At 40.0% G+C, this 22009-nt stretch overlaps 1 protein-coding gene across 2 annotated transcripts in view; it reads right to left on the bottom strand.

Moving 5' to 3' along the window:
* The window catches only part of rock1 (Rho-associated, coiled-coil containing protein kinase 1), a 184861-nt gene that overhangs the window by 28299 nt on the left and 134553 nt on the right, over window positions 1-22009 (bottom strand). For both annotated transcript variants that reach the window (XR_010019714.1, XM_063062743.1), the window contains exons 21-27: window positions 21289-21358; window positions 20394-20497; window positions 7223-7388; window positions 7007-7100; window positions 4685-4770; window positions 4379-4567; window positions 1728-1893 (exon numbers count right to left, since the gene is read on the bottom strand). Coding sequence is in view for 1 of the 2 variants with exons in the window: in XM_063062743.1 (XP_062918813.1) it covers window positions 1728-1893; window positions 4379-4567; window positions 4685-4770; window positions 7007-7100; window positions 7223-7388; window positions 20394-20497; window positions 21289-21358 (875 nt within the window). In the remaining variant the exon portion in view is untranslated. The remainder of the gene's footprint in view (window positions 1-1727; window positions 1894-4378; window positions 4568-4684; window positions 4771-7006; window positions 7101-7222; window positions 7389-20393; window positions 20498-21288; window positions 21359-22009) is intronic.

Below are 22009 nucleotides of genomic sequence, written 5' to 3'. Positions count from 1 at the left end.
AAAACAGTCAAACTACACGCAACGGGGTAGCAAAAAGGTCATGTAACCACAGTAGTTCAGATAACATGCTAAGCTGCATTCAGTTTTTATAGTTTTTAAAATCTGGCATTTTACTTGTTTAAAAGACAGTATCTTTTATCCCAAACGGTCAGAAAACTGCATTGCACCCTAATCCAATATATCATTTTACAGGAAACTCCAAAATTCAATTGCAAAGCTACGCAAGTTCCAATTTTGTTTTATAATGCCTCATAAAGAAATAATATTAATGATGTATAATAAAACAGCTAAAATTTATTGATAGTTGGAGCACTCATTATGCATAACTCTGTAAATGACCATGCACTTGATGGGAATTAACCTCAGCTAAATTTCTAAATTTGCAACCTTGAATGGTCAATTCAAAACTATGACAAATTAAATACTAATAGCAGCTTATTGCATCTTAAAGTTTCTTTTAAATTAATAATGTTAAACTATTCACATGACTAATTTTGCAATTCATCCATGTATGTAGATAAAAAGAATGCTGTCCCTTAAACATCAGAAAGCAACTTAATCCAATAGAGATGGAGTCAAGTTTCAAATGCCAGCTAGCAAGCAGAAAGTGCAGAATAGAACAAGGCTTTCAATTACTCACTGGAGAAAGATAAGGCATGTGCTGTAAGAGGACCACCCAACTAGACACAAAGAGCAAAAGACACTTTCATAAGATAGACTTACTTGAACATGGTAGTATGTTTTTTTAAAAGTATGCCACAATACTGTCTGTATTTTTGTCCCTTAAGTATCATTTTGATGAATGTTAAATCTGATAATGAAGTACATTTGCAGCTCGATACCAGTCTGGGTAGATGTCAGTGTAAGATGTACATTTGAAATCACAAGTACTGTAATTCTAGAACCAAAAAGATTTTCAGTTCTGAATGCACAAAAAAATAGCTCTGCACATTTTTTCCTGTGGAATTTGGCACTGAGAGTCACAGACTAAAGCTCACTCCTTCTTGGCCAAGTCACATCTTTTAAATTTAGAAATAAGCTCCATTTATCTGCCACAATGTTTTTTCCCCACTTGTACAATCAGCCTTTTGACATCAAAGAAGATCACAAATGCCAAATCAAAGCTCGTGTTTTTTCTTTGATACTATCAAGCTCTGTTAAAAAATAAATTCTCACAAATTTCTCACAGTAACCAAATCTCAACAGAAACTGTGGCCAGGGAAAAAGGGCTGTGTACCAATTCAGTGCACTAATTACTTTCTCTGAACCTGGTCAGCTCAACAGGTTAACTTACGATAAATCATATAAAAGAATCTGGCCTAGAAATTTCATATAAAAGCGTGCTTAATAGGGGTTAAGATTAGAATTATGCATATTCTACCTTACGGCAAGTCAGAATAAATACTGATTGTGTAAACACACACAAAGATTTTCTCTTCTCACATTAAAGAGAGAGGAAATCCATTGAGAAAGTCTTGGACAGCAAATTCTGATTGGGGAAGCAGTTGGCTAAGATCAATAGTAACAAAAAATTACAGACATGCACAACCCTCAAGTCCCAGGAAAACTCCAGACAGGGACTAGACCTTGATAAATACCACAGCAGTTTTCAACATGGTGAAAAGATACTTCAATTTGAAGATAGTGCAGTTGTGAGCCTCTTCTGTGAACACCTAGAAAAAGGACCTTGTCCTAAAGCAAACTGGGTCAGTTTTAGTTAATCTTACCAGCTACACTTCCGTCAGAATCTTCAGAATGCAAGCTGGCAACACTTGTATTATCCATACGAAGCTGGAGATCCTGAAGTTTAGAACGAAGCTGTTCAATATCGCTGTCCTTACTATCAAGCTGCATTTGCATCTCTGTGCGAAGGTTACATTCCTCTGCTAATTGCTGTAAAATTCAAGGAAGATAGTCAAAATGCAAGGGAAAAAAATAGACATGTCCTGATAATAAAAAAGCTACAGTTGCTCCTATAACATACATCTTACGTGTTTGTAAAAAAAATTGATGAAGTCATAGATAGGCAAGTGGATAGACCACCGAGATCAACTAGAAAGTTGGACGGAGCAGTGGTATGTGGAACTTATTCCACAAAAGTATAAGGTAATGCACTTTGAGGTCAAACACTGGTGGCACATTATGAGTAATTGGCAGGGACTTAACAAGCTTTGATGTACAGAGAAAATGTGTGGTGCAAGTCCACAGCTCTCAAAAGTGGCAACACAGATAGATGTGATAGAGAAAATAAAAGCACTTTGTATACTTGCCATCATAGGCCTAGTCATCGAGTCTAGACTCGGGATAACTTGCTGCAGTCGCATAAAACTGCAGGAGTGATCTGGTAACAACAGAGAGCATGCAAAAGAGGCACACCAGATGTTGCCTGCAATGGAGGGCTGAAGTTAAAAGTATAGGTTGAATAGGTTGGGTTTAAACTTGGAATGTAGGAGACTTAGGGTTAACCTTAAACAGCTTTATGGAGACATAGTATGCATAGCCAGAATCTTTATCCTAGGGCACATGAGTTTAGAAGTAAAGGGCACAGGTTTAAAGCGAAATTTAGAGGAGATCTGAGTGGTCACTTTTCCAGTGAGAAACTGCAAAATTTAAGTGACCAGAGTATGAGATAGGAAATGTGCAGAGGGATATAGCACAGATAGGAATCACAGTCAGCATTAACAAAGTGGACTAAAAGAGTCCTTTTTTGTGCTACGCATGTCTATGCAACTATGATTCACTCTTTTAGATGTCCCACTATTCAAAAGGTTGACAAGGATACACAAATCATAGGACAGGGCAGCACAGCACAGCAAGCCCTTCAGTTTACGCCATTACGGTGTCTATGTTAACCACAACACCAACAGAAGCTAATCCCACTGCCTGCATAAGTTCTACAGTATGGATTTTAAAAGACTGAATAGAATGGACAGGAAGATGGTATTTCCATTGGTAGTAGAGTCTAGGATCTGAGGGCACAGCCTCAAAATAAAGGGACTTTGCTTTAAAACTGAGATGAGGAGAAATTTCTTCAGCCAAAAGATTATGAATCTATGGAATTTGTTGCCACAGAGCTGTGGAGACCAAGTCATTGTATGTTTTTAAAGCAGAGATTTAAAGGTTCTTGATAGGAGGGTGTTAAGGATTAGGGGGAGATGAGAGAATGGGGTTAATAAAAATTAGTCATGATTAAAATGGCAGAGCTGAGTTAATGGGCCGAATGGCCTAATTCTACTCCTGTATCTTGTGCTCTATATTTTTCCATTTCCTGCCAGTTCATGTAACTGTTTATGTGTCTCTTAAACTTTGCTGTTCTGCTTGCTTTCACCACTTCCCCGGCAATGCATTCCATATAACTACCACTCCTAAAAAAACTTGCCTCAAATTCCTTTCAAAATATGCCATTCCCCCACTTTAACACTAAGCCATCCAGAATGACATTTCCACCTTGGGAAAAATACCATTTACCCTCACTTGCATATAAATCATAAAAATCTATATAATATCACACCTGATTCCCTCAAATGGTAAACACTGCTTTTACTGCCTTACTTTCAAACATACAAGTCCATGAAGGGTTATTTTTTAATAGAAAAAAACTGGTTGCTATGACTAATTGCATTGGAAGGGGGAAAATTGGCAGCCTTTTCTGTTTTTTTTTGGTAAATTTGCTGCAATCTACAGCATATGAAAATAGTATTATCAGCAATCAACATTTCTATATATCCAGCTATCTTAATTGCATATTCAGAAGTGGTCAATCTGGATTAAGGTCCCATTGTTAAACTACACATTTTGTATGTTTAGTTTTGTAAAATTCATTTGTTTCTTCATAGAAATGTGCTAATGCTGTATCAACATGTCCTACCCAGTTGAAAAGTACAGTTGTGAGTCAGTAAATGGAAGCCTACAATATCTATGTAAGAATTTATAACAGAAATGTTTAGACATGTGCTTCACAAAACTGCTTTATAGATTATATACCTACAAGGGCCCATTGAGACAGGGTGGAATCAGATGTACATTTAAAAGATTCAGATTTGGGATGAATCAGGCTGTGCTGTGCTGAACCAATTATCTTGATGAGGATGGTTTGTTTATTGTGCCCTCCATTCTTGAAACATATTCTGGTGCATCATCATCAAAAAGATCTGTAACATATTCAACGTTGTGATATATGCAGTGATGGCCAGGTTAAGATGGATATGGAAGAAAGTTGTAAGCACTTGGGCTTAGGTCAGTCTTCCAAGGTTGAGTCAAGTTCAGAACGGTCATAATCTGTTTGTGTTCAGGTTGTGCTTAGATTTGTTTTATACCCAAGCAGACTTCTAGTACTAAGACAATTGACAGTTAGAATTTACATTTAAGATTTTCTTACTGCTTGCATTTCATTTAAATCCTTTTGATACTTCACAACCATCTGACTGTATTTCTCTTTTTCCTGGTTCAATTCCAGTTGCAATTTTTTGTTTTCCTTTTCTTTTTTCCGGACATCTGATGTATTTGCTTTCTTCCGATCCACTTTTATATCTTTCCGGTTCATAATTTCAGCAAGTTTATTGACAGCCTAATGGATGCAAACAATTGTAAATTTAAGACAAAATCAGTTAAAGGTATTAGAAAACTCTAGTACAGCATGACTATTTCTGGGTTGGAAAATGATAATTAAAAAAAAAACACTTACTTGTGTTTTCAGTGTACGTTCTTGATTAATCATTTTTTCATAGTTGCTTTTCATATTCAATTCTTCTTCCTTCTTCTTTTGTAAATCTGAAAGAATGTTTATTCAAAATACCATGAGTGCTCAGTGTTAATGAATGTATTTATTTGAACAAGGCAAGAGAAATATATATCTACAACACCAAAGCAAACTTTTGTTAAACAATTCAAATATAGTCTTTTTTTTCTCCTTGCTCTGAACTGCACTCAAATTTGAACTGTCCTCTGCATCAGTCACTTTTTAATTGTTGCTCAGACTTTTGTCAGGTGATCATCAGAATTTGAGATCTTTTGAACATTTTGTATTTCTATTTCTCTTTTTTTTCTAGGTGATAGTTCTTAGACCAGCTTAACACTTTCTTTCTGCATTTCTACCAGATGATAACAGAGTAAATTAAGTAATTGCATGTCCAACAGACATTTACTACTGGTTCTGTAGAAGATCTGAAAGCAGGTTTGACCACAGTTGTGAATGGACACTAGGGTAGGTCAATGAATTAAATAAATAAATAAACACACATACAGTGTATGCCTCTGTGTGTGTGTGTGTGTGTGTGTGTGTGTGATATATATACACACACACACACACACACACACACACTTATTTTCAACAGAATGAGTATTAATATAGACTTAAGGATTAGAATTTAAATAACATAACTCTAAAGTTCAAAGTAAAGCCTGATGATACTGCTTTTACCGTAAAACTAGTTTCTCAAAGCTTTAGATTTTAAGTATTTTTGATGTACAAGTGTTTGAAGTATTTTTGAACCAGACCTTTTACACAATTTCTCTGTGTATTGCGTATTGTCAGACACCAAATGGGTTAAGACAGTGCTGAAGCTTAGCAATTACTTGCTGGTGGCAAACAAAACAAACGAAAATAGTGACTACTTTATTAATCACATCTTCTCTGGGAAGTGATCACTAGCCTGTAACTTCCCTTTTGGAGATGAGCTTTAGAATCACCTGTATGACCTGCCATTTTTGCGGTGTGAAGTCTTGTAAGTGCAGGACAGTTACGGTGTTAGTTTGCACGGGCCAAATCGAGGTGGTTTGGCCCGTATACGAGAGAGGAGAATAAGCCAATGTTTGGTCATTGCTGGAATGGACGGAGGCGATTCAATATGGCAGAACCAAGGTGAGCCAGAGTCAAGGCAGTGCTCAGGACCCAGAGTGAGGAAAGACCCAAGGTTTGATTGATTTTCGTGGCAGACTGAATTGGAAAGGTCAGGTATGGGCCAAATCAAGGCAGTGGGGCCTGGGCATGAGAGAGTATCAAAGCAACAGATCCCGGGTCTGAAAGTAAGGATCGATGATTTAAGCACTGGGCCAGATTGAAAAGGTCAAGGTGTCAGGACAGGAGGTGAGAGATGAGCGGATTCAGCTCACTGCTTCACAAGGTTTCTGCACTGTACCGAGGCTGTGGCCTGAAACTAATGGGCTTCTGAATCAGCTGTGGCTGGCTTCATGGATGTGGATTCACTTTTGTGAACTTCAGTTCTGAATGCTATTTGCTTACTTTTATTGTTTGCATGATTTGTTTTTCCCCCCCTCACTGCACATTGGATGTTTGATGGTTTTTTAAAAAATGGGTTCTACTGGGTTTCTTTGTTTTGTGGCTGCCTGTAAGGAGATGAATCTCGAGGCTGTATAATATATATGTACTTTGATAATCAATGTACTTTGAACCATGTTAGAATCTGAAAATGAAAGCTGTGTGAATACTTTTAGTAGCTCACTTAAGTCTGAGTTGATAATGCAGCCCAATGGGCCACCAGAAAACACTTGCTGAAATGCTTATACAGTTAACACTGATAACCTAGAAAGATCAGGATGGTTCTGTATTGGCAGATTTTCCAGGCAATTGGATTTTCACAATTTTTAATTAACTTTTTTGATAAAGATGTTACACTGTGTAAGAATGAATTAAGTACGTGGAAAAGGAGCACATATACTATGTCACTAGTGGTTGAAAAGGGAAAGTGGGATCCAGGGCCCTAGCTCGTAAATCTGAGTACAGCATACATTACCAAATGGGCCAGATAGGACTGAGATGTGACTGGGATTTTTGAATGGTCAGAAAGCAGATTATCAGGGTTTTAAAGCATGTGCTTTCCAGAAGGAGCCACTAAAAACTCATGATAAGAAACTAAGTCCTCAATTCCAGAATTCCAGCAATTGCTGTAAAGATTTAAACCACTACAATAAAACAATAAAACTATAGAAGTTTTATTGATCAATATTAAACAATAAGCATTATAATAAGGTCAAGTTCATTCCATACCTTCTCCTATTGACCTCAGTTTTTCATCAAGCTCTGTTTTTTCTTTGGATAGATTTTCTACATCTTTGGTTAGGGTTCTATTTGACTCCTCCAGCTAAACAGAAATGAATATATACGCTATTATAACAGAACAAATACAATGCTAAATATTACTTGAAGCGTAAAATTAAAATTTAAGTATATTTGAGTTAGGGAGTGTAAAACACCCAAACTTACTGAGCTAATGGTGTTATCCTTCTCTATTTGCTCTTGCTTGTGTCGTGCCACTGTTTTTTTCAGTTCCTGGTTAAGTTCATAACATTGATCCTCTGCTATAGCTCGAGCTAGCTGCTCAGAATCTGCTTTAGTTATGGTTAAATCCAGTTGTGAAGATACTGAATCCCTAGTGGACAAAAACAAAATAGAATAGGTATAATTTTTCTAATAAAAGATTCAGTATATGGCCTGAAAACTACATTGGCTCAATTTTGGCTGATCAGAGCAAGGAAGTCATGCTTTGCAGGGTGGAGAGACTTCTGGAGGTGAGCAATAGTTCTATTTCTGCCCTTAAAGTATAAAAACAAAGGTAAGGCTATTGAACTTTTAGCTCCAGAATTCTTAATGTAGTGTAGTAAAAGGATAGAAGGTCTCGATTTCATTATTTGCAAGATATTCACCATCTTGTTCAAAGAAACTCAGCCAAGTTTCCTTATAGTCTTTGTAACATTCATGATCAAGTACAGAGCGAGGGCATTGGTTCAACAGAGTGCCAAGGTCAGGAATTGGAAACCAGGGAAATTCAGTGAAATGGGGAAAGAGATGAAGCTCTGGTATTCATTAAAAAAATGTTAAAGCAAGTAAGTGCAGAGTTAAACATTACAATATTCAGGAATTTGATCAGAACGGGAAGAGCAGAAAATTAAGGTGAGGTTTTCTGGATTGTACTTTCCAAAGATGAATACTCTGCAGGATTGGACCTGAGTAACTTTCTGAAAGGGTAGGAAAAATATTGTCAGGGCATGTTGTTTTTTATCAAAATTGTTGTTCATCAGAGACTGAAGGAGTGAGGTGAAAAGTGTCTGAAGGAGTGCAACCCAGAGGCAAAAAAGTACACAAAGACAAAAAGGAAATTGAAATTGCTGCTGCTGTAGGCAGTTCCCTAATCAGAGGAGCTGACAGGTCTTTTTCAGAACTATCAATATCAGCAGAATGTTTCCCTCCCTATTGTTAAGATAAAAGATATCAATAAGAGAGTGGAGAATATTCCAAACGGATTGAAGAGCTGGTGTTGTTGGTGACAGCAAGAGGAGGAGCCTGAACTCACAGATCACATCAGAGCCGATGATGAGAGAGGAAAAGACTGAGATACTATGGTCAGAATCAGCAGCTACGAAGAGAGAGAAAGTACATGACCATTAAAGTGCTCTTCTTTGAACTATGCCAGTGACACATGCAAGAGAATAGAAATGGGAACATGGAGATTTCTGCACAGCAAAAAAAAATGTACAAGGAGTCCTCAGACTTGGGGCACTTTGGCCAGTTGTAGTCTGAGGGACCTTGCCCTGACAGAGAGGTGACTAGTGCCAAGGTGTTTTGTCAGTCTGTCCATGGAAAGGGTATCAGCATAGAGCAGAACAAAAGAACAGGTACACAAAGCAGTGTGAGTGTTCGAGGCAAAATGGAGTCATAAATTGGAAAAAAAATTAGAGACCAGAATGAATACAACAAGCTGGCTTGAATGCATACAAATGCAGAAAGATGCATTAGTAGCAGTGTGGAATTTGACATATTGGCCATAACAGAAACAATGTTTCAAAAGAAAAAAAACGATGTGGGTACAAAATACTGGGATACCAGTAACAGAAAAGGGAAGAAAACTAAATGAGTCATGCTGTAGTTTTCAAAAGTTATATATATATAGATAGATAGATAGAGAGAGAGAGAGGGAGAGAGATAGAGAGGGAGAGAGATAGAGATGGGAGATAGAGATGGGAGATAGAGAAAAAAAAACAAGTAAGAGGGGGAAAGCTATCAATCTTCTTGGAGATTACATTTGTCATCAAATAGTGAATTATGTACAGAGGAACAAATCTACAGGGAAATTATTAAAAAAGTGCACGAACTATAAATGTTAATATCACTTCAATAGTAACTTGGATCTTTCCAGGGGTCAAGTGGGTGAGCTTCTATGAAGGGAAAAGAATAAATGGCAAGTGGAAGGTTTTTGCGAGTGCGACATCATGTGTCCAGTAGCAGCACATTCCCGTTAGGCTGAACGGTAAACATGGCAAGGTTAGGGAATCTTGATTGATGAGAGGTATTGCGTCTCTGGTAAAATGAAAGCAAACATGGTCTTAAGGAGGTCAAGGATGAGCAAATCTCTTGAACGTTATAGAAAGATTAAGAGCACACTTAAGAGGGACGTCAGCAGGGTAATGTATAAAATGTGGCAGATAAGGTTAAGGAAAATCCCAGAAGGCTGAACAGCTATAATAAGTATAAAAGGTTGGCTAGGAAGACAGTACGTCCCCTTGGAGATCAGCAGGTCTGCCTTTGTCCTGAACTGCAGGAGATAGGTGCAATTTTTATAAATATTTCTCCTCAGCGCTTACTGAGAAAACAATCGTTGCTCAAGAGAGAAAACAAGAGGTGATGTTTTGAAAGACATACACATTAACAGGGAGAAGCTATTTGCAGCTTTACAGCATGTTAAGGTGGATAAACCCCCAAGTGCATCCTTGGACCTGTGACAGGTGAGAGAGGAAATTACGGAGGCCCTTGCAAAGATATTTGCTTTACTGCTAGCCACTTGTGACGTTCCCAAAGACAGTAAAATTATTCTGTTTTATAAACAGAGTAGCAAGGACAAGACAGCAAACTACGGACCTATCAGCCTGATATCAGCAGTGGGAAAGTTATTAGATGGAATTCTGAGGGACAGGATCTACCAACATTTGGATAGACTGTTTGATTAGATGGTTTTGTGCATGGGAAGTCATGCTAGACAGAGCTAGAGTTTCTTTTTTAAAAAGGAAAAAGCAGATGAGGGAGGGCAATGGATAGTCTATTTGACTTTAGCAGGGCCTTCAACAAGGTCCCACATGGCAGGCTTGCCTGGAATGTTAAGTCCTATGAAATCCAAGGCTTGGAGGTAGGAATCAGATGATGGTGGGTGAAGCTTGCTTCTCAGAATGGAGGCTGGTGACCAGTTGTGAACCACAGGGATTGGTGTTGGCACCCTTATTACTTGATTTGGTTGCAAATGCACAAGGCTTGATCAGTAAGTTTCCAAATGACACAAAATTGGTATTATTGCTACTGAAGATGATTATTGTAGATTACAGGGGGACCTTAATCAGTTAAGGAAGTGGGCTGAGGAGTGCCAAATGGATTGCAATACAGATTAATGTGAGGTGAAAGTCAAATTAGTATAAGACTTGTACAATGAATGGTAGGACACAAAGCAGTGTAATGCAACAGACGCACTTCAGTGTACAATTGTTGAAACTGGTGTCACAGGTAAGCAAGGCGGTGAAAGTGGCATTTAGTATGTTGGTTTTCAGTCAGGGCACTGAGTAGAACAGGTGAGACAACATATTGCAGTTCTACAAGTCACTAATGAGGATGCACTTGGGAGTACTGTCTACAGTTTTGATGATGTTGTTATAGGAAAGATTGCTTAAACTGGAATCAGTGCAGGACTATAGGGTCTGAGTCATAGAGAGAGGTTGACCAGGCTCAGTCATTATTCTTTAGAACACAAGAGAATAAGGGGCAACTTTATAGAAATGTACCAGACATTTCCCCAGAGTAGGGGAGACAAAAATAAGAATGCACAAATTTAGAGTAGGAGGAAAAAGATGCAAAAGAGGCCTATGAGGCAATTTCTTCATGCAGAGGGTGGTAAGCATATAGAACGAGTTGTCAGGAAATGTGTTTGAGGCTGCTACAGAAGTATCATTTAAGAAGCATGGATAGGTACAGGCAAGGGTTGGGCTTAGAGGGATATGAGTTGAGTGCAGGAAATCGGACTAACTGAGTGTGTGCCATGGTGAGCATGGACTTATTGGACCAAAGGGCCTGTATCTGTTGTACAGTTTAACTCTATACCGAGTCCGAGGCGTTCATTGGTCAGAGTTGATCATGGATCTGATGACCCCAAAGGAATGGCAGAGACCTATACAGTTTGGTACCAGCAGTGTCATAGGAGTTGTCAGTCAACATTAACTCAATGTCGGACTGCTGTAGGGACTCCAGCTCCAGATTTTTCCGTCTGAGTTTACTTGCAAAGCCTTCCCCATGAGTGGGTACAGCCGCAAGGCAGCAGAGATTTAAGATCAGAGTTTTCCTTCTCATAGATGAGCTGCCAACCACGGCTGACGAGCCCCATATGCCCGAAATGACTAGTTTTAAGGTGCCAGTAACCCGCCTTTGCCCTTTCTCCTGTCAGTAAAAACGGTTCTGATGGGCTTAGTAGCTAAGCCACACGTGAAGGTCAGGAGCTGGACTTAGTTGTCAGAGGTTATTTGAGGTGCACACCATTTGAAGCATTTAATAGGTAGTGGGAGCTTGTCCCTACTAACACCATTGGCTATAACAACCTTATAGCCTTAAGGAATCTTAAGGAACTCATTAAGCCAAAGGGCCTGTATTTGTTGTACTGCTTGACAACTCTACTATTATGGGAAAAAAGGTGCAATATAAAAGGACCTTCTAAATTATAATCAGTAACATTTTCTTCACTGTGTCTAGCCTGAGAAAAGAAGCATTGCTTGGTATGGTTCAGAGAAATTAATACCAGAGTGAGAACATCTGAACCCATAAGAACATCTGCATATTTATAAGAAACTGAAGAAGAAATCTTAAGGAAACTAAATTGGATAGTGAGCAACTTGAAAGAAATAAGAACGGATTTGATTAGGATAGAGTGGAATTTTTAAGAAAAACCTCAAGAGAATCTAGAAAAAGATTCCTCTATTCACACAAAGTGAAAAGAAAGAAAACTAACAAAATTCTTGGTAGACAAGTGAGAAAGAAAAGAAGAAAGGAAGTATGACACTTGTCAAACATTTGAATTAAAAATGAGGCAAGCGATCTGGAGAGAGATTAGGGAAGTATCAATATGGAGGCAACGAGTGGATCAGCCATGACATTACTGATATTTTATACATCAGTAAGAGGGGTCATGATGGGACTATTACCAGTTAGACCACAACTTGAGTGGTACATACATTTCTGTTCATCACATTGAAAATGTGCGATTGTATCAGAATTCAGCAGAGGAGACTTCAGGCCATGTTGTCAGATCTGGTATCTTTATTGGGTAAGCTAAGGTTGTTTTCTTGGAAACAGCAAAGCTGAACTGAGGCTTAACTGAGATGCCTAGGTTAGTTTATAAGCAGAGGAACTAAATACCAGGGGCATAGTTTTTGGAGTACTGATATATATCTGAGGGGATAAATGGGGAAAGATGGATGTAGAGATCTGAAATTTATGCTCGGAAGGGAGGTGGTGGTCAAAATCCCATCACACCCAGTCGACAATTGGATATGTACTTGCAGAACAGTACAACATTGACTATAAGAGGAGAAAGGTTTAGTTCCAACTTTAAAAAACATTTGTCAGTCTCAATTAGAATATTGCACTGCAGTAAAAGATGTCATTACGCTGAAGAGAGGGAACAGGAGATCCACCTGGATGTTGCTTGGGATACAGTGTTCCAGTTCTTGAAGGGTGACTTGAGAAGTGTTTCCGATCTGAAGGCCATTTTCTCTGCAGCGTTGGTTAAAAGTGGACAAATTGAGGTGTATAAAAGCATCTCTGGAGTAGAGTACAGGAAACCTTTCCACTTAGAGAATGGCGAGCACCTGGAATAGATGCCTCAGAGTGATAGTAGTCGTCACTGAGCACATTTAATAAATGAGCGCTTTATTACTGCAAAAGGCTAGGAGTCATGCTGGAAGGGTGCAATTGAGTAATGTGGATATGGTGGGCTGAATGGCTTGTTACCATGCTATATGTCTCTATGACAGATTTATTAAAGGTAAATTGTGTTAGAATAAAATACAGAAAGACAGTTGAAAGTAATGCAGTAGAAATGACTGGAATTTTAAAAGTATTCAATAAATCTTTTCAAAAAGAGCTGGATAGAATTGTGGCCCACAGAATGTTTTGTGCAGTGTGCCCATGAAATTGGATTACAGATATAAAGTATAGTGATAAATGACTGTCTTCATACTGGAGGATGTTAGACAGGACTACTTCTCAGAGGTCAATATTAACTCTGTTTTTTTTTTAAAATACGCACTCAGTGTTCGCTCTATTAGGCACACTTGCTCGGTAATCCAAGTACCTAATCAGCCAAATGTATGACAGCAACTCATGCAGACATGGTCAAGTTCAGATGTTGTTCAGACCAAACATCAGAAATAATCTAAGTGACTTTGATGGCGGAATGATTGTTGGTGCCAGATAAGGTGCTTGAGCATCTCTGAAACTGCTAATCTCCTGGGATTTTCAGGCCTAACTGTCTCTAGAGTTTACAGAGAAAAGTAATGAAAAGCAAAAAAAAATCCAGTGTGTGGCAGTTCTATGGGTGAAAATGTATTGTCAATGGGAAAGGTCAGAGGAGAATGACCAGAAAGGTTGAAGCTGACAGGAAGACAATAGTAACTGATAACTACACATTAAAACAGTGGTGTACAAAAGAGCATCTCTGAAAGCACAACACATTGAACCTTGAAGTAGATTGGCTACAGACAAACACTCAGTAGTCAAGTTATTAGGTACAGGAGTAACTAACACAGTGGCCACTGAGTCTCTGTTATTGTTGACATGAATGTGCAAGGTACAAGCTTACATTTTTGGGTGACAGAATGATTGTATTGTGCTAAATAGAGGTTAATGGTAGTCTGCAGAGATAACCTGACAGAATGTGCAGACAAATAGCAGATAAACTTGAAGATTATTGCAGATTTATATAAAGGAGAGAATACAGACTAAATAAGGAGAGATAATATAGACTAAGTGGCACAGGGTTTACAGGAAAAAAAGTAATTTGCATGTATACTTGCATCTTTGGAAAGTAGCAAGGCAAGTTGGGTGTGACCGATATTGCGTATGGTATCCAGGGATTCTTTAAGAAATGAATTAAGTGCAAAAGCAGGGAAGTAGCGCTAAACCTATATAAAGCACTGGTTGGCCCACAACTGCAATATTGCATCCAATTCTTGTGACCACAATATAAAAGGACGTAAAAATCTTAGAAAGCATACAAGAAAGTCTTATTAGAATGATTCAAGGAATAAGCGTTTCTTGAGAGAAAAAAAAATTTGGTCTGACCCTGGTTGAGGCATCCAAAATCATAACAGGTTTCAAACAGAAGTAGAGAGAAGATATACAGAGCAAATTTACAACGATGTTACCAAGACTTGAGGACCCGAGTTATAGGAAAAGGTTAAGTAGTTTAAGATTTTATTTCCTGGAGAGTAGGAGAATAAGGGAGGATTTGATCAAGCATTACAAAGTTACAAGCTGTATAAATAGGGTAAATGCAGCAGGCTTTTTCCAGAGGTTGGGTGAAACTAGGACTGGAGATAATTACTTTAGGGTGAAAAGAGATTTAAGGGAAGCCTGAAGGGGAACTTCTTCACTCAGAGTTGTGAGAGTGTGGAACGAGTTGCCAGCAGAAGTGGTTTGATTTCAAAATTTCAGAGACGTTTAGATAAGTACATGGATGGGAGCGGTATGGAGGGCTGTGGTCCACATGTGGGTCGATGGGACTAGACAGTAATTGTTCAGCATGGACCACAGAACATAGAATAGCACAGCACAGTACAGGCCCTTCAGCCCACAATGTTGTGCCAACCCTCAAACCCTGCCTCCCATATAACCTCCCACCTTAAATTCCTCCATATACCTGTCTAGTCGTCTCTTAAACTTCACCAGTGTATCTGCCTTCACCACTGACTCAGGCAGTACATTCCACGCACCAAACACTGAGTAAAAAACCCTCCTCGAATATCCCACTTGAACTTCCCACCCCTTACCTTAAAACCAAGTCCTCTTGTATTGAGCAGTGGTGCCCTGGGGAAGAGGTGCTGGCTATCCACTCTATCTATTCCCCTTATTATCTTGTACACCTCTGTATCATGTCATCTCTCATCCTCCTTCTCTCCAAAGAGTAAAGACCTAGCTCCCTTAATCTCTGATCATAATGCATACTCTCCAAACCAAGCAGCATCCTGGTAAATCTCCTCTGTACCCTTTTCAATGCTTCCACATCCTTCCTATAGTCAGGTGACTAGAACTGGACACAGTACTCCAATTGTGGCCTAACCAGAGTTTTATAGAGCTGCATCATTACATTGCGACTCTTAAACTCTATCCCTCAACTTATGAAAGCTAACACCCCATAAGCTTTCTTAACTACCCTATCCACCTGTGAGGCAACTTGCAGGGATCTGTGGACATGTACCCCCAGATCCCTTTGCTCCTCCACATTACCAAGTATCCTGCCATTTACTTTGTACTCTGCCTTGGAGTTTGTCCTTCCAAGGTGTACCACCTCACACTTCTCTGGGTTGAACTCCATCTGCCACTTCTCAGCCCACTTCTGCATCCTATCAATGTCTCCCTGCAATCTTTGACAATCCTCTACACTGTCTACAATACCACCAACCTTTGTGTCGTCTGCAAACTTGCCAACCCTCCCCTCTACCCCCACATCCAGGTCATTAATAAAAATCACGAAAAGTAGAGGTCCCAGAACAGATCCTTGTGGGACACCACCAGTCACAATCCTCCAATCTGAACGTACTCCCTCCACCACGACTCTCTGCCTTCTGCAGGCAAGCTAATTCTAGATCCACATGGCCAAACTTCCCTGGATCCCATGACTTCTGACTTTCTGAATAAGCCTACTGTGTGGAACCTTGTCAAATGCCTTACAAAAATCCATGTGGATCACATCCACTGCACTACCCTCATCTACATGCCTGGTCACCTCCTCAAAGAACTCTATCAGGCTTGTTAGGCACGATTTGCCCTTCACAGAGCCATGCTGACTGTCCCTGATCAGACCACAATTCTCTAAATGCTCATAGATCCTATCTCTAAGAATCTTTTTCAACAGCTTTCCCACCACAGATGTAAGGCTCACTGGTCTATAATTACCCAGACTATCCCTACTACCTTTTTTGAACAAGGGAACAACATTCGCCTCCCTCCAATCCTCCGGTAGCATTCCCATGGACAACGAGGATAGAAAGATCCAAGCCAGTGGCTCAGCAATCTCTTCCGTCGCCTTGTGGAGCAGCCTGGGGAATATTCCGTCAGGCCCCGGGAACTTATCCGTCCTAATGCATTTTAACAAATCCAACATCTCCTCCCCCTTAATATCAACATGCTCCAGAACATCAACCTCACTCATATTGTCCTCACAGTCATCAAGTTCCCTCTCATTGGTGAATACCGAGGAGAAGTATTCATTGAGGACCTCGCTCACTTCTGCAGCCTCCAGGCACATGTTCCCACCTTTATCTCTAATCGGTCCTACCTTCACTCCTGTCATCCTTTTGTTCTTCACATAACTGAAGAATGCCTTGGGGTTTTCATTTACCCTACTCGTCAAGGCCTTCTCATGCCCCCTTCTTGCTTTCCTCAGCCTCTTCTTAAGCTCCTTTCTTGCTTCCCTATATTCCTCAATAGACCCATCTGATCCTTGCTTCCTAAACCTCATGTATGCTGCCTTCTTCCACCTGACTAGATTCTCCACCTCACTTGTCACCCATGGTTCCTTCACCGTACCATTCTCTATCTTCCTCACCAGGACAAATTTATCCCTAACATCCTGCAAGAGATCTCTAAACATCGACCACATGTCCATAGTACATTTCCCTGCAAAAACATCATCCCAATTCACACCCGCAAGTTCTAGCCTTATAGCCTCATAATTTGCCCTTCCCCAATTAAAAATTTTCCTGTCCTCTCTGATTCTATCCTTTTCCATGATAATGCTAAAGGCCAGGGAGCGGTGGTCACTGTCCCCTAGATGCTCACCCACTGAGAGATCTGTGACCTGACCCGGTTCATTACCTAGTACTAGATCCAGTATGGCATTCCCCCTAGTCGGTCTGTCAGCATACTGTGACAGGAATCTGTCCTGGACCAGATGAACCAAAGAGCCTGATTCTGTGCCTTTGTGCTTTATGACTTCATTATTTCCGTAATCAAAAGGCTTATGGATCAACGAGCTCAGGTTTAACATTAAGCAAAAGGTGCAAGGCAAGGCAAGTTTATTTGTATAGCAATTTTCAAACACAAGGCAGTTCAAAGTGCTTTACATAAAACAAGATATAGAAATCAAACATCAAATTTCAGACAATATAATCACAAAAAAAAGGAATAAAAGTTAGTGCAGGAGATTCTAATTAAAAGCTACAGCGAAAAGAAAACTTTCAAGCCTCTATTTAAAAGAGCTTAAAGTTGGGGCAGACTTCAGATCATCTGGAAGGTTATTCAAGTTATGTGGAGCATAGTCGTTAAAAGCTGCTTCACCACGTTTAGTTTTAACTCTTGGGACGGTAAGCAGACCCATCCCAGATGACCTGAAAGCTTAGAAGGTTCATAATGCAGCAAGAGATCGGAGATGTATTTTGGCCCAAGACCATTCAGTGCTTTATAAACCAGAAGTAATTTTTTAAAGTCAATCCTCTGATGGACAGGAAGCCAGTGCAGTGATCTGAGAACGGGAGTGAAGTGTTCTACTTTTTAGGTCTCAGTGAGGACTCTAGCAGTGGCGTTCTGAATGAGCTGCAGCTGTCTGAGGGATTTCTTACAGAGACCCGTGAAAACGTCACGAGTCAAGCCTACTAAAAATAAATGCATGGATGAGTTTTTCTAGATCTTGCTGAGGCATAAGCAATTTAATTCTTGCTATTTTTTTTTAAATGGTAGGAGGCTGACTTTGTAATTGTCTTAACGTGGCAGTTAAAATTTAAGTCAGAGTCCATCACAACACCAAGGTTTCAGGCTTGGTTTGTGGACTGGAACAACAGCGATTCTAAGTGAGCACCGTCTTTTAATCGTTCTTTTTTGGCACCAAAACAATTATTTCAGTTTTCTCTGTTTAACTGGAGGAAATTCTGACACATCCAATCAGTGTTCAGTACAGTTTTTTAGTGATTGTATGGGACCACCGTCACTTGATGACACTTACGTAAATCTGAGTATCATCAACACAGCAGATGAAGAGAAAGAGAAAGAATTTAAGGAAGGAGGAACAACAAAATCAGTCAATATGTCAGTCAGGAAGGGAAGCCGAATAGTCAGTAGTTCCACAAGAGAGGAAGTATGTCTCATTATTTTGAAGACAGAAGACAGTACCTGGGGGCAGAGCTTAGGAGAACGATGGTGCCTAATGGCGTCTCCTTTGCTTGCATCTTCGGAAACAGCTCTATTTCTACCATTAATATCTTTATTTTTCCCTTTCAGAGTTCTTTTGAAGACCCTAACCTGGAGTTACACGCAGGCTTCAGTTCTTTGCGGGAATGGGACCTGTTCTCGGGGCTCCGCGACTGGCCGCGATTTGACATGCCAAGGGTTTGGCCTGAGAATCTCGATCGTGTTCGGAAGCCTTAGATCTTGGGGCTCTGGAGGCGGGCAGATCAAGGGTCGTTGTTACGGGAGGAGACTCGTGTGTCTTCAGGGAGGCCAGAAAATCTTTCGCTGTGGGCCCGAAGACTCGAGGTCTTTGCAAACTTTGGACACAGAACTCAGGAAAAAAAAGCGGCGATATGGACTTTTAACATCGCAAACCAGCCGGTTGTTATTATTTCTCCCGCTCGCTGTGAAAATGGGGGACACCTCTCTCTCTCTTGCCAGGGAGAGAGAGAACCTGTGGGTTGTCGAATTTCGGATGAAATGCCTTTGGGGTAACTTTGGTCTGTGTCTTTACTATTGCTTAGCGCACACACTTGGGCTCGGTGATAGTACCGATGCTCGTTATTTTTTTGCTGGTGGGGGGAGGGGGGATTGCCCCTCGCTGCCGCTTACGCGTGGGAGGGGGGAGCTTGGGGGGGCTTTGGGGTTCTCACATTTAACTGTCATTCATTCTTTCGGGCACTTCTCCGTTTTCGTGGATGTTTTGCGGGGAAAAAGCATTTCAGGATGTATATTGTATACATATCTCTGGCATTAAATTTGACCTTTGAACCTTTGAAAAAGATCAAAGGTAAACTAGAGGGAAGCAATAAATCTGACCTGTTAAGATCAGAGATAGTCAACTAGATGGTTGCACTGTTAGTAACAAAGTAGTTCATGAGCTCCCTATGATTGGAGACAATGTCCCAATCTCTCCCTCAATGTTGCAAGAACAAAGCAGCTGGTTGTGGATTACAGGAGGAATGGAGATGGGCTAACCCCTATTGACATCAATGGATCTGGGGTTGAGAGGGTAAACAGCTTTAATTTCCTCAGCATCCACATCACCGAGGACCTCGTGGTCTGTACATGCCAACTGTGTGGTGACAAAGGCACAGCAGCGCCTCTTACACCTCAGATGGTTGAGGAAGTTTGGTTTAGGCCCCCAAATCCTAAGAACTTTCTACAGGGGCACAATTGAGAGCATCCTGACTGGCTGCATCACTGCCTGGCATGGGAACTGTACCCCACTTAATCACAGGATTCTGCAGAGAACAGTGCAGACAGCCAAGCATCTGCAGTTGTGAACTTCCCATGATTCAGGACATTTACAAAGACAGGTGTGAAAAAAGGGCCTGAAGGTTCATTGGGGACCTGAGTCACCCCAACCACGGTCTATTCCAGCTGCTACCATCTGGGAAACGGTACCATACCATAAAAGTCAGGACCAACAGGCTTGGGGATAGCTTCTTCCATCACGCTATCTCACTGATTAACTCACGCTGATTTGAGTGTATTTCTATGTTACAATGACTGTTCTATTTATTATGATTGCACATTGCACATTTAGAAAGAGACATAACGTAAAGATTTTTATTCATGTATGTGAGGGATATAAGAAATAAAGTCAATTCAATTCAATGTGGAAAATAAAAGAAAACAGTTTAAGGGGGAAAAAGAATCAAGCATTCCAAAACAAACCTAGCACAATGTACATTTTTAATCATACAAGAAGTAGGCTTGACAGGCTTGTCAGTGCCAAACCACAGGTTAAATGGATTAACTGCACTTTAGCTACATCCATTCAAGCTAGTATCGCCTGAACTTTAGGCAGTTTGGACTGTTGGGAATGAGAGAACGGTTAAAAATGGTTCCATTCATATGTAGATAGCACTCTCAATGTGCAAAACATTCCATGAATGTACATGTACTATAGTATTTCAACATCACCCTTTGTAAAACAGGTTCGCCATATCAAATTTTGTACCTTTCACTAACAAGCTCCTGCATCCTCCTCTGAAGTTCACTGTTTATTCGATTCTTCTCCTCATTTTCCTCTTTGAGCTCCTTAACTTGAGTCTTATACAGAGTCTGCGAACAAATTCAAAGGAGAAATAAGGATATCTTTTGGCCATTGCATTGACAAGATTTCCACACTGAGTCTTATACAGAGTCTGCGAACAAATTCAAAGGAGAAATAAGGATATCTTTGGGCCATTGCATTGACAAGATTTCCACACTAAAACTTTGCAAAATCTTTCCAGGGATATTATAGAAATAAGATCATAAGCTGTATCCTGAGGGTCCCTGCAAGAAAGGGTGTTTCTTCTGGTCAGAAAATCTAGTATTAAGCAACATCGCGAAAAAATAAAAGGTCAAACAGTGAAAAGAGCAAAAAAGGGCCTTTAGCACAGGAAGTCAATATCAAGCACACATTCTATATTAGTTGTTATTTTCCCAATGTTCTCTATAATTACCACAATTACTGGGGCAATTTACAGTAGCCAATTAACCCGTCGTTCAGCATATCTTTAGGATTGGTGGGAAACTGGAGGGCCACCAGTATGCCCAGTAGAAAAAACATGTGGTCACAGGGAGAACACTTAAACTCTACAGAGATAGCACTGGAGGTCAGGTTTAAATCTGGGTTGCTGCAACTTAGAGGGTAGTGTGAAATTGAGGTTACAATCAAAGTGTCATCTATTCTTGTTACTGAAATCATGCTTGTGTTAATAACAGCTTACTGAAACCAAGCGTAAAACAAACTTGATTCTGAAGATTAGTCAGTGCTTAAAATATTCAAATATTAATTTTGCATCCAAGTAGTAAGGGCATTTTGGTATCCTATATCAGCTCCTCAAATATTGAAAATGTACACTTACTGAAAAATACTGCTCTGCCTCGAGCTGGTCCTGGAGCTCTCTCATCTGGCCTTCATTACCTCGATATTGCCTTAAGACATCAAAAGAATGCAGCCTTATCAGACATTACTGTACACAGCGTTAAATTGAATATACTTTATGAAGCAAGCATATCTAGTATCAATGTAATTAGCCATAATATTGTTACCAACACCACATCAACCAATTTGTCATAGAAATTGGATCACAATCACAAAAACCTAGCATGACAATCCAGTTTTAAGTTATCAATGTTAGTGAGACATTGTGTGAAATTGCTACATTTGCCTCTAATTTTAACGGACTAAACTTCATAAGTCAGCAGCTAACTAAACATTCCCCAGTCATAGAATCATGGAAACCCACAGCACATTACAGGCACTTAGGCCCACAATGCTGTGCCAACCATGTAACCTACTCTAGAAACTGCCTAGAATTACCCTACCTCATAGCCCTCTCTTTTTCTAAGCTCCATGTACCTATCCAAGAGTCTCTTAAAAGACCCTATTGTATCCGCTTCTACCACATCCACCACTCTGCAAAAAAACTTAACTCTGACATTCCCTCTGCACCTACTTCCAAGCACCTTACAACTATGCCCCCTTCATGTTAGCCATTTCAACCCTGAGAAAAAGTCTCTGGCTATCCACGTGCCTCTGTGAGAGGTGAGAGGTAGTGAAAAAATACTAAAATATACACTTAC

Source organism: Mobula hypostoma, chromosome 1, assembly GCF_963921235.1.
Source record: "Mobula hypostoma chromosome 1, sMobHyp1.1, whole genome shotgun sequence".
NCBI lineage: Eukaryota > Metazoa > Chordata > Chondrichthyes > Myliobatiformes > Myliobatidae > Mobula > Mobula hypostoma.
This window is presented reverse-complemented; position numbering and strand designations above follow the sequence as displayed.